We start from the raw sequence: 12,284 nt of genomic DNA, 5'->3' as shown, positions 1-12,284 counted from the left end.
CCTTAACTTTCAAGAAGGATCCAAATAATAAGCAACGTGATACAGCTGAACTCACTAAATTTATATAGTATTCTCTCAAAATTTTCTTAGTTCTTTCCATTGATACCTTATTTAAGTTTGCCAGTTTTCTTTGGGAAATGGGGTTAGAGAGAGTTGCACTTCAGATCTGTTTTATCCATGTAGTCATATAAAATATCCCTAGGTGGTGGAACACTCCAGCTTAATAAAAGGAAAAGAAAGATATTTTTGCAAAGTAAGAAAAAAACTTAGATTACCCATTGTACAAGACCAGTTGTTCTTTAGAAAAATTGATTGTAGTGGTTTTCTGTCATTAACCCCTTTTGCTAATTTTCTGATCACTCTGTCTGCCTGTAGCTCTTCTATTGTACCTCTGTTTGATTTTCTGGCTTTTCAGGCATCTCTACTAAAATATTACACTGTGCTGAGAAAACACAGATGTTAGAAAGGGGTTTGGTGTAAGAATTCTAGAAGGAATTTAATAAAGTACCAAAGGAAATTAATGAAACGGGCTCTTACACATCTCCAAAAACCTTTTTCCATTTTTAGCGCTTATTAGGCTCTTTCCAAGAAACGGTACAAAGAAGAAAGGAAATTCATTTGCTGGTGTTATTAGTCAGCTTTTGTAATTATGAAGTGGGGAAAAAAAATCGCTTAGTAGTTGATTCTAATTTTAGTATTTTTGCTACTAGAGTAGATAATACTATCCAGCAATAGTTGACTTTGTTCAAATCACTCATGTGCAGTGATGTGCTGGTAAATATTTAATAGCCATCTTTCTGCAAAAAGAAGCCCAAATTTGTAGTGTTTGCTGATTTCTGTGGTGTAAGTACTCCCGCTATAGTAGATTTCAAGCTCTCAACATAATACCATTGAACATGAGCTAGGATCAAGTGCTAAGAAAGCAGGTACTAGCTGACCCTAGCACACCATTGCTCTTGTGTAAGCTTAAAGGAAAACCTCTAAATTTAATGATACATAGTTTATTATACGTCAGTTCCTATCCTTATGACTGTAGTGATGTATACTACACACATACACATGCAGAGTTGATACATCTCTACCAGCATAATCCCAGAAAACTAATAAAAGTTCCCCAAAATAAGTGTTCAATAATTCTACAACTTGTATTGTTGTTTTGGTATGTGTGTAGGTAAAAAGGCCAAATCATTTCTACCTCATCTAGGCTTTTATAAAGATTACTTTTTCCTTATACATAAAGTAAAAATTAGAGAAACAAAATTTGGGATATTACTCTAAGCCATCTTCCTCAATCATCTAAATTGTTTTAAAATTGTTTGTTAATGTTTCTTGAGAAGATCTTACACGTGTGAATAACTGAATCAAAAATCTTATCGAACCATTTACATTGTCCGAAGAAGTACAGGTAAAGAACAAAAAGTGCCTGGCTCAGAGTGTTTGATGTTTGGATATGTAGGGTAGGATGGGGAAGAAGGACAGAGCTATGAATCTGTGGGAATGAGGCATGCGTAGGAATGAGGCAAATATGCTGGCTGTCAGGATGGATGGATGGATGGGATGGGAAGGTGGAATGGGATGAGAAGGAAGGATGACTAGAGAACAAACTGAAGACTAGACTGAATTACGCTTTTAGTCCACGTAATAGACAATGAACCTTTCATTTTATACAGTGTTTTAAGTAATTAGTGCTGTGTGAGTATTAAAAGAAATCAGTAAAAAAGGATAGGTAACATTAAATATAAAAATGGCATGTGATGAGCATTAAATACAGATCCAAATGCAGTATCTTGCTATTGCATCAATGGAGTGTTACGTTTTGCTTTCTTGGCTCAGCTTTTGTTTACTTTCTTGATCCTTGAATAACTTAGAAATGTAGAAAAGTGGCATTTAGAACTCAGACTTATTTAATCTAGACCTTATAAGTAAATCTTTCTGTTACATTGTGAAATTTATAGTATATAGTTTTCTCATAGTAAAAATTATCTTATAGTAAAAATTTTCAATTTTTTATAAAACAGCTTAGCATAATGCTAGCTCAAACTATTTTCATTATTTTTACATTTTTCTAAAACACAGTTCTGTAGACTTAATATAGTCTTTACTCATATAGACTGTTTTCCTATATTATAATCTTTTTTAAAAAAGAAACAATTTGAATCAAAAAAGGTTAAGAATGATTAGTCTATAACCTTTGTGAATATGATATAATGTATACATGCATATGTCTAAATATTTGGGTGGGTTCACAGACCTGTCCTTGCTAAGTGTTTTGATAAGAGCTTTTACTCTGATGTTTCAAACCAAGAAATAATTACAAGTGATGCTTCCAATTAAATACAACTTACTTTCTGGAGTGTTTAACATCTTTCTTGGGGCCTATGTTTGCAAAGGATTCTAACTACCAGCTAATGTACATAATGACACCCTCAGAAACTGATAGGATATAGAAGGTTTTATTCAACATAAGTAATTAAGAATATTTTGTTTGTATTTTATTTTAATGCCTGAAGCAAAGGGTAGTCTCACAAATGAAAGTAAAACCACTCTGAGCCTTATTAACCCTCTTCCTAAAATATCACTGCAGAAGTAGGCATTAAACAAAATGAAGGTCTAATACCTTGTACTAATATCATTTCTATTTGGACTTGGAGTATTAAAGTGTATTCAAGTGGGTTCCTTAATTTGTGGTAAAATAAGTTTAGCGTATCTAATGTTGAATAGGGCCCTCTCCATCAAAAGATAAACTGTTTTGTTATTTTGGTCTTGATCACCTCAAAAACAGTAAACTAAAGTAATTGTTTCCAAAATTTCATGCTATTAATATATTTTTTCATTAAAAGTTGTTTTGTTTGTTTGTTTTTAGTATCCCATTTCATTGTGGTACCATATAAAACATTAGCTGCAACTCATTATGTAAATAGGTACTTCCAGATGTGAACCTATTTTTCCATAGTTGTGCTAAGGCTCTCTTGATATAGGTAGGAAGAAAATTTGACTTTACTCTCTTGCATACTCAGACTGGGGCAGTAAAAGCACAGTAGTTTTAAAACTTACTGATCACACAAACTCTGAGAGACACAATTGAAAACATATACTGTGAGTCCCTGCTGAATATTTTTTTGCTAAGGTATCATTATGCAGCAAGGAATCCAGAATTTAGAGTATGCCAGGATTTGTAAAAAAAAAAAAAAAAGTATTCTAAACTAAAGAACAGATTAGAACAATTAACTATATGTAGTATCTTATATGTATGTAACAAACCTGGGAAAGCTGAAACTAGGATTAGCAAGTTTGAAAACATGCTTTACCGTGGCTTCGTTAAGATTGTTTAGGTACCTTGATGTGCAAATAATTGAAAACAATGTGAATTATCATTAAAGGAATCAATTTGAGTCATACCTTTTCATTAACCACATATATATATATTTATATAAGTATTCTTGCTTTCTGCTTATTGTAGCTGTTCGAGTTAATGCAGCTTCCATAATGTTTATACTGATATATTAGATTACATTAATCCAAACATGGTGTGATTAGCTTCTCAATTTGCTTCCACCACTTACACACACAAGTGTAAGATTTTGTGATTCCAGAAGGGCACTGTGTTTCCCTATGGAGCCACCCTTATTACATATAATACCCATTGAAGGCTTTAGCCTTATTTGACACTTTGTCAAGATAACCAGAGTACAGGTTACTCTGGTATTTGGCTTTTACAAATTATGGATTGTTCTTCAGGTATCTTGAGTTTTTCTTATTTCTAAGCATATGTTCTCTTTTTTTCCCAACTCCCAATCTCTTTCCAGGGCGTGATTGACTACATTTTCTATTCCAAGACTCATATGAACGTGCTTGGTGTCCTGGGGCCTTTAGATCCTCAATGGCTGGTTGAGAACAACATCACTGGGTGTCCACACCCTCACATCCCTTCAGACCACTTCTCACTGTTAACACAACTTGAACTCCACCCTCCACTCCTGCCTCTTGTCAATGGTGTTCACTTGCCTAATCGGAGGTAGTGGAGTCCTGCCCCGCAAAGACGGGGATCTGTTGCTATGGACCTGTACAGTTGTAAATCAAAGTATGTAGGAGTGAAGTATGGCCATCCTTAAGCTGCTTCTTCGGGTTCCTTTATGTGTTTGCTATAAGATTTTGTACATTTTTGTGCATATTGGTATCATTTGGCACTAGGGCTGGAACCAAAGTATTACTCTCTTTCCAAAATTTTAATTTAACATGTTTTTAAGTTGGACCTTCTTTATATTATATTAGCAGTCAGTATTCACAATTGATAAATCACCAATTCGAGGCCCAACAACAATGTATTTGTTTTTTTTCAAAACAAATACTTTCCTTTAAATGGTTTCAAATAAGCCAACCATTTTTGTAAAAGTCCTTTTAAAAAACTATAAGATTTTAAAATGGAGCATGCCTTTTAGGGAAAACTTTTTTGAGTTATGACAAACTGATTTTTGGCTCCCTGAGTCATTTGCACATTTACAAAGCACTTAAATTTGCTAGATCTGTACTTAAGCGATGATATAGCTTCTAGCCATAATAGGAAAAATTGAGGAATTAAAGATGGTTGCACAATATGCTTTCAAAATCAAGCATTTAACAGCACATGACAGTTTGTTAGGCTAACGCTGGTTGGTTTTTTGTTCTGTTTTGTTTTTTGAGGAATCACTCTGTATTTTGTTCCTCTATTATAGCCTTATCGGAAGTATTCTAAGCCTCTCTCTACAGTCTATTTATAGGGAAACAGCAGGTAATTTCTATTGCCACACATCTTGAAAATAGAATTTGATGTCTTTAGGATGCCCACAGAAATAGTGTCCAGTATTTTTCATTATTCCCATCCACTGTTTTCTGTTTGGTTGTGCTGGAAAAACAGATATTATATGATCTATGTCATTTTTGCTGTTATAGTCAAATGTTAAAAAAATAACTACTGAATGAAAAGGCCCTCATCAAAGTTTTAGAAGGGAAAAGCTATATACAAATATTTCATGGGTTTCCCAAAGTAGGTCAGGTGGCTGTTGGTTTTGGCTTTTTGAGGTGACAGTGGAAAGAATTTGGGGGAGAGAGGAAACAGGGAGTCATTGAAAACCTTGGATCATTTTTCCTGACTCTAGTTGCCAAATGGCCATTATATGCTTTTAATCTTTGTTTCCGTTGTCTGTCAGGGTTGAATTAAGAAGCTACTGGTTTATTCCCAACTGTTGATGCTCTTTAGATATGTTGGAATCCTTTTTTTGCCCAGGAGGGTCCAGTTGAAAATCTGTGACTCAAGGCAGTGAAGGTAATACCGTTTTCTGGGGGAAAAATTGGTTAGCTACTTGATGTTAATTATGGCACAGTAACAGGAAAAGGTTGTGTCTGTGTTTTTAAGTTTTTCTTTATTCTGCTTTTTTGCTGCTATAAGAGTTTTCTGAAATTTATATTTTAAACTTTTCATGCACTTTACTGTTTCTAGTCTCAAAATGTGATATTTTTAATAAACAAGAAATTTTCCATTATGTGAATGAAATTTTAAAAGAAAATAGCCTATATTTGTGTCTCACTAATATATGAAGTACAGGTCAAATTTAAATTATTTAATTAGTTTGAAATATATACAATTTCTTTCAAACCTGACATTTTAGGCTGTTCTATTAGTCTTAAATGATGCTTTTCCTTTGGTCATTTTATACTGATTTCTTCCATAGTAAATTAATCAGGCTATATAATGTAATATTTCCCCTGAAGGGTAATTTTAGTGGGATGAGGGTGGTGGGATGATGTAATATCGTATGGGATTGCATCAGAAGGTTTCTGTAAAGCCTAAACTCCCTTTTAAAAGTGCCTAGTGATGAGGCATTGTTTGTCATCTATTATAATTGGATTGTCATTGTAGTTGAGTGAAGTTTGATGTAAATAAAATATTCTTTTAAAAATGTTAAAGTACCAGAATAAACAAACACACAAAGAAACAACCCTTAAGATGACAGATTTTCCTCAATGTGCAGGTATCCCTTCTTATATACCTCAAGCATTCAACATCTAGCCATGCAAATTGATTACCTGAAGCATAGTACTGGAAAGTAGAATAGCATGAAAAACTTAATTTTGTGGACATTACCTTTTTTTGTAATCAGCTACTGTATATTTTATTTTAAGTCTTTTATTTTGGGTGGGTTTTCTGCTCTGGAGGTATATGCACTAACAAAACATTTTCCTCCTTTCATATACGCATGTTAATTAGCAATGTGAGCAATATTTCCTACCATACTTCACTCCCAGTATTTTTTGAGATGTTTGTATAAAATGGAATTTAAAGTTTCACTTATGATTGTATATGAACCACAGAGGAGCCCATTTATTAATAAAAAAAAAAACTTTTTTAATGGTTTAATGTAGAGGGAAAAATAAAAACAATTGGGAAACATTGTAAACAGCTTAAGTTTATTTTGTGTATGAGCTAGGCACTCTGTTGCAGGAAGGTGTGTAATTGGGTTCTCTCTGCTTCCAAATGCACTCTTTCAAACCATTCATAATCCTGTGTATTTTTAATGTGGTTTTAGTAAATGTTGGTGGTAGCTCTGTTGAAGTGGGTAATTGTGTTATGTTTTGGGTGGCACACACACTTGGGGCATGGTAACCCAAATTTCATGTGCACGGTTTCCCTTTAGCCCACTGCCCGAATTTCAGACACCCTTTACCCTTTGTTCCCTTTGTAAAAGGAGTGGTATCTGTTTTGAGCTGCCAATTCAGATGATCAGAAATGCTGCTCTCCTCAGTATTGTCTTGTTAAAACACATGCCATTTGGAACTTTGGCAGTGAGAAGCCAAAAGGAAGAGGTGAATGACATATGGTATATGCTCAATGAAAGTAAAATATTTATGCTCATATACTTTCTAGTTCTTGGAATAAGTTAATAAGCTTTATGCCATAGGGCTGCTGCATATTTTATCTGAAGATAAAAGAAAATGTGGGCATTTTCAGATCGTGATAATGTGCTTTTTTTTTTACTGTTAAATATGATTTCTGATATTTATCGAAGAACTAGAGTGTTCTTTCAATTTATTAAAACAGTGTTGTTTGAGGAAGGAAAACCACACTGTTTGCCATTCCCACAGCCACGCGAGTGCATGTCAGTGAAATCACCCGCTCTCTCAGGCATCAGACCTGCCTCATAGCTTTACATCTGATGGGGAATATCGCAGCATCCTCAGGACTGACATCTGGGAAAGGCTCACATCCACTTACTGCTCCTTGCTTGTTGACTTTGTTTTAAAATATTGTGCCTGGTGTCAACTTTTAAGCAACAGCACTGCCTAAAAGCAAGCAGAGAACAGAATCCCAGCACCATTCTAGACGCAACTTTTTAGAATTCAGATATAGTAAATCTGTTCAAGATTTATGATGTTTTATGTAAAAAAAAATTTTGTACAATGTAGCTGAATATTTGTTTCATTTCTTTGATGTAAGGCGTGTGAACGTTTGTTTGAATATCACGTTACAGTCAGGTATGGCACAATGGGTTCTGAGACCAGCTTTCCCCCTCCCATTTGCCTTGTTCCAAGCTCTTTGTTTTCAAATTACTTTTCTGATATTAATAGGCAAATATTTAATTTTACTAATAAGCATCCTGTGTGAATGTATTAAAGAAGCCACTGTGTTTTAGTGTTGTAGTTTGCAGAAATATAAAGCTTCATTTCTAATTTGTCCCAATTCTTTGGTGTCTTAGTTATATATTAAATCACAGAAAAGCAAGGGAGAAAGTTGAAAGATATCTAAGGCTCATATCACTTGATTCTATGGTAGCTTATATTAGGATTGAGGATGTGGCACATTAAAACTGGAACATGGGCAAACATGGTGTTCCATTTTAAAATTGCATCTCCTAAGTATATACTGTTAAATAGGTGACAAAATCATGTTTGTATTTGCATTTCCAAGACTTTCATTAAAATCGCTAATGCCGTCTATAATTTCAAATCAAATAGCAAGGAGTAGAGAAAGCACAAGAAAAAGTAGGTTAAATGTGTTCTTTGATGGAACCAGAGGCATATTTTTCATCATTCCTAATTCAAGGCTAGGTTTTCTAGCAGTAAAAATTGTCTCCTAATATTTATTTGTTTCTAAGGTCTTATATTCTCAGTTTCTGAGGGATTTTAATAACTTTGTAAAACGTACTGACCAGTAGCTTCGGTCACAGAAAATATCATGTCTTTCTGATACCTTTGGCAGGCCATAACAATAATGGTTTTATAGCAAGCAAAGACTTCATGGCACGTTTTCAAAATAGCACTCATCTAGCTATATTTATATTTTGACAAAAATGTGAATTCTCACACTGGTAATGCAGTCTCTTTCTCTCTCACCTGCCTTCCCCTTTTTTTTGGGAAAAAAAAAAAAAATCCCCTTTCTGAATATGTGGAAGATTTGTTTAACCTTTTCCTTCTGAATTGTATCATGTTTGTAGAACTCTGCATTATAGGTAGACAAATTAACTAGGGAAATCAGAATATTTTTCTAAGCCAGAAACTTCAACTAAAGTTTTGAAATTGTACACAGATGAGAACTTTTATACTTAGGGTTGCTTTGGGTGCTTTAAATTTATAACAGTATCATGATCACCAAATTGAATTCAAACATAAGTAAATTAACACATCTTTAACCTGGCCTATTTATCAAAGTTGTAATATGTTTAAGAACAGGATGCCAAGAGCATCTTTAATTTTACAGAATGATGTGCAAATCTTTATTGTATAAATGTCACCTTTAAAATTCAAGGGTCAAAAGAAAAAAAGAAAACCTTTATAACTATACTGTAGGGAGGGTATTCTGAACAAGATCCACAGAAAGAACAAGGAAAAAACACACCAAACATTTCTTTTCAAGAGGTGGTAAGGGAGAGCATGCATGCTTCTTGTTTTAACCAAATACCTTCTTTATGTAAGTTTCTCTGTTAAATCCCAAGTCCCAAGCAAAAAATAGGGAGACACCAGGAAAAGCAAGCTTTATCAACCTAGTCAGTAATTTCTTTTGGCATAAGTTTGTTTGGTTAGACTTGGGTTATTCTTGGAACCAAAGGAAAACAAGCATGCTGAGGTTTTAATCAGTAGACGTTATCTCACTGAAGTAATGGAAGTTTTTAAGTAAAGTAGTTTTTACTTTTAAAGCATATGAAATAAGGACATTTCTGCCTATTAAATGTTAATTGTTTTATGGCACATAGTATAAACTCAGCATTGTGCTGAAATTAGAAATTGGCGTTACCGGAAATAAATCACGTGATGAAAAGGGTTTGCAAATGCTAAGTGATATGATTCTTTTGGCGTGGTACATTCAGCTTTCAGAAACTTTCAGAAGGCATAGTTTGGCACCTATTAGTTATTGTTATTCTAACAGTCACCCCTAATTTAGATAATTTCCCCGTTTGTGTGTCTGTCACTTTTAACTCTGAAGCATAAAAGTCATTGGTAGCCCTCTCAGAAGTGGTCCTTTCTTGCTCATTGCAGTTTTATGTTAATTTCTAATTACTGATATATGACTGTACTTTCTTTCCAGCTATCAATGTTTCTATGTACCACATTTGTTTAATTAGTTATCTTAACTCACACAATTGGCTCAGCATTGATGTGTCAAACAATGGCTTTGCTTTTTACTCAACAGGTTTAGTTTCCTGCTGCTTGTTTCCATCTTGATGCAGTAAGTGGTACAGTCCTCTGGGTGTGTGTTTATTCAGAAACTGCACTGTCCTTTCTCTGTGCTTAACTTGCTAAACATATATTTCCTTCCCTGTGAAATTCCTGAGCGGTGCTCTGCAAGCTTTTGTGGGGTGTGGGGTGTGGAGAGCTGTGTTACTGCACACTGGACCTGGAGTGGCTCCGTGTTGCGAGTGGCCAATTTCTTAAACACCAGCAGCACTAAGTGCACTATGGGCCTTCGTACAGGTATCCAAAGGCAAGCAGTTCTTTCCAGACGCTGAGGAATAGAGTTCATTGGGATACTTGAGTATTTTTAGGAAGATGAACATTTCAGTGTTGGTTTTTCTTGTCTCTGGAGTCAGGTGGTATGGACGGAGTTTTGTTTTAAGAGAAAGAGTGTGTATGTCCCTTTTCTCTCTGAAAGGGCCAGGGTGTTGGTCAAAGTCAGCATGGATTAATTTGTATCTTCTGTTGTGATTTCTTTCAACTATAAAACAAGTGCCAACTCATTGTCCCATGAGATGATCTACTCTTCCACCCAATTTGCCATTTGAATAGGGAAGGGTTCATTTATTTTCAGTACTTGGCATTAAATTCATTGTTTTGCATACATTCAAGTCATTCTGTGGCCTGTAGAGTGTTTCTGTAACTAATGGTTGGAAAGCAAAGCACATGAGTTTAAAACTGAGCAAGATGTTTTGATAATTTTTTCCCTGAATACTTGGTAGTTTCTATTGATATTATTCTAAAACAAATTCTGTTTTAGGTTGTATATTTACTTTGCTTTTGTCCTAAGAAAAAGTCTAGCACTAAATCAGTTTGTTATTGTGTTCTAATAATCAGTTTAAAATCTAAGATTTTCTTTTTTTTATTAGAAGATTTAATGAAGTGCCATGTAATTGTAGCTTACTAGTGTTTAATGTTTAATACAGTGGTTCTGTGGTGTTCTAATCATTTAACACTCTGTCATCCCTGGAGAAAGTGGTTCTACTCTTACTGAACACATTCTCTCTGACAAAATCACCAGCTGCTTTATTTTTCTATTTATTACAGTTAAACAGTTGATGAGGTCTGAATCTTGACCAAACTGCTCAGCTGAGATGTTTTTCACAATAGACACTGTACAAAATATTTGTGCAAAAGGACACAGTTGGGTGGTAGTATTTTTTCATTAATGTGAACACTGACTAAACAAAGCAGTCCTGCCTTTTAAATCCTGTGGCAGCTCAGAAGGGAGGTGCTTAAGAACCTTAACTACTGTCAGATGACAAAATACTTTTTCCATTTTGGAGATTGGGTACTGCTCACATATGATGTATAGGGCTAAATATATGCTTGTTTCCTTGCACCTGTGTACTTCCCCTTCTCTCCCTCCCTTTCCTTCCCCTGTAGGCAATAAATGGCCATTTTGCAACTGCATACCTTTGTCTTGGTTTTTTGCTCTTTACGTGTGCAGTATAAAGTGTCTGCTTTTAGGTCAGTACATGTCTTACAAAGTAAAGTAGGCAGAGCCAAGGTAATTCATTCAGACAAACAATTGCAAATTCATGCTACTTTTTTTTTTTCTGGTGAAAACTACATTACTCATTAAACAATACTTTGTTTAGAATAGATTCAGAAGTTAGTCATAGTTATGAGACTTGCTCTGGCTGAAGAAATCTGAGTAGATAGACGTGTCACTTCTGAGTGGGACTTTAAAAGCCAGTGCACAATGTGCCATGTTCCTTCTTGCCTTGATGATCGTAGAAGCGTATGTTGAGATCAAACCTCTTATCCTAGATCCTTGAGTGACTTTGATGAACAGAGCTCCCCTGCTGACCTACATAGTACGTGATGTGAGAGAACTGCTAAACCTCAGTGTCTTAATACAATAAAGGTTTGTTATCATGATGGCACGGTTTAGCCCATCTGAGTGCTAGACACCAGCAGACACATCTGCGGAGGGGCCAGAGTTGACTAAAATCAACAGGTGGATTCGCCAAGACCCAGAGAGTAAGTTCCTTCAGCAAATGTCTATGAACAGGGTGCTTGGGGGATTGTAAAGACAAGTCAACATTCCAAACTCTCTTCTATTTATGACCTACGAGAAAATACTGAAGTGTTTTCTTCAGAGGAAAGGTATCTTAAATCTTAGAATTTTGGAGTGGGGGAAGGAACGGGCACAATGAAATAATGAGGAATTCTGAAAATTATGTTTAGGGGTATTTCAGTTGAAAAAGATTTTCAGATAGAAGATAGGGTGATTACGACATTCACTGAGTGGCCTGCATTTCACCACGTGACCTTGGGTAAAACATCCTCATTGGTAAAGTTGGCATAAGAAACTAAATCTCATGAAGTGGTTGTGTCAAGAAACAGACACCAAGACAAAGGCTTGCACGCAAGTGGGAGAAGTGATCCCACGAAAGCCGAGTAGAGGACAAGGAAGGTTGAACTCAGGAAGGAGAGAAAGCCAAGTCAGGGATGTGTTACTGAGCCTGTCACTTCTGTGGGCAGCGGGGACATAAGCTGCAGCCGACTGGACTGTCTGAGGAGCAGAATAGAATGTTTTCATGAGAGATGGGAGAGGAGGGAATTTATGTACAGGC

General features: G+C 35.3%; 1 protein-coding gene across 3 annotated transcripts in view; it reads left to right on the top strand.

The window, feature by feature from the left end:
* CNOT6L (CCR4-NOT transcription complex subunit 6 like) overlaps positions 1-11,115 on the top strand; it is a 99,025-nt gene extending 87,910 nt beyond the window's left edge. For all 3 annotated transcript variants that reach the window (XM_074324421.2, XM_019720244.3, XM_074324423.2), the window contains exon 12: positions 3,807-11,115. In XM_074324421.2, coding sequence (XP_074180522.1) covers positions 3,807-4,019 — 213 coding nt within the window. In that variant the 3' untranslated portion in view covers positions 4,020-11,115. The remainder of the gene's footprint in view (positions 1-3,806) is intronic.
* The last annotated feature ends 1,169 nt before the right edge of the window (positions 11,116-12,284 follow it).

Source organism: Rhinolophus sinicus, chromosome 1, assembly GCF_057876585.1.
Source record: "Rhinolophus sinicus isolate RSI-liver-muscle chromosome 1, RSI-T2T, whole genome shotgun sequence".
Taxonomy (NCBI): Eukaryota; Metazoa; Chordata; class Mammalia; order Chiroptera; family Rhinolophidae; genus Rhinolophus; species Rhinolophus sinicus.
Note: the sequence above shows the minus strand (reverse complement) of the source record. Positions and strands in the feature narration are given on the sequence as shown.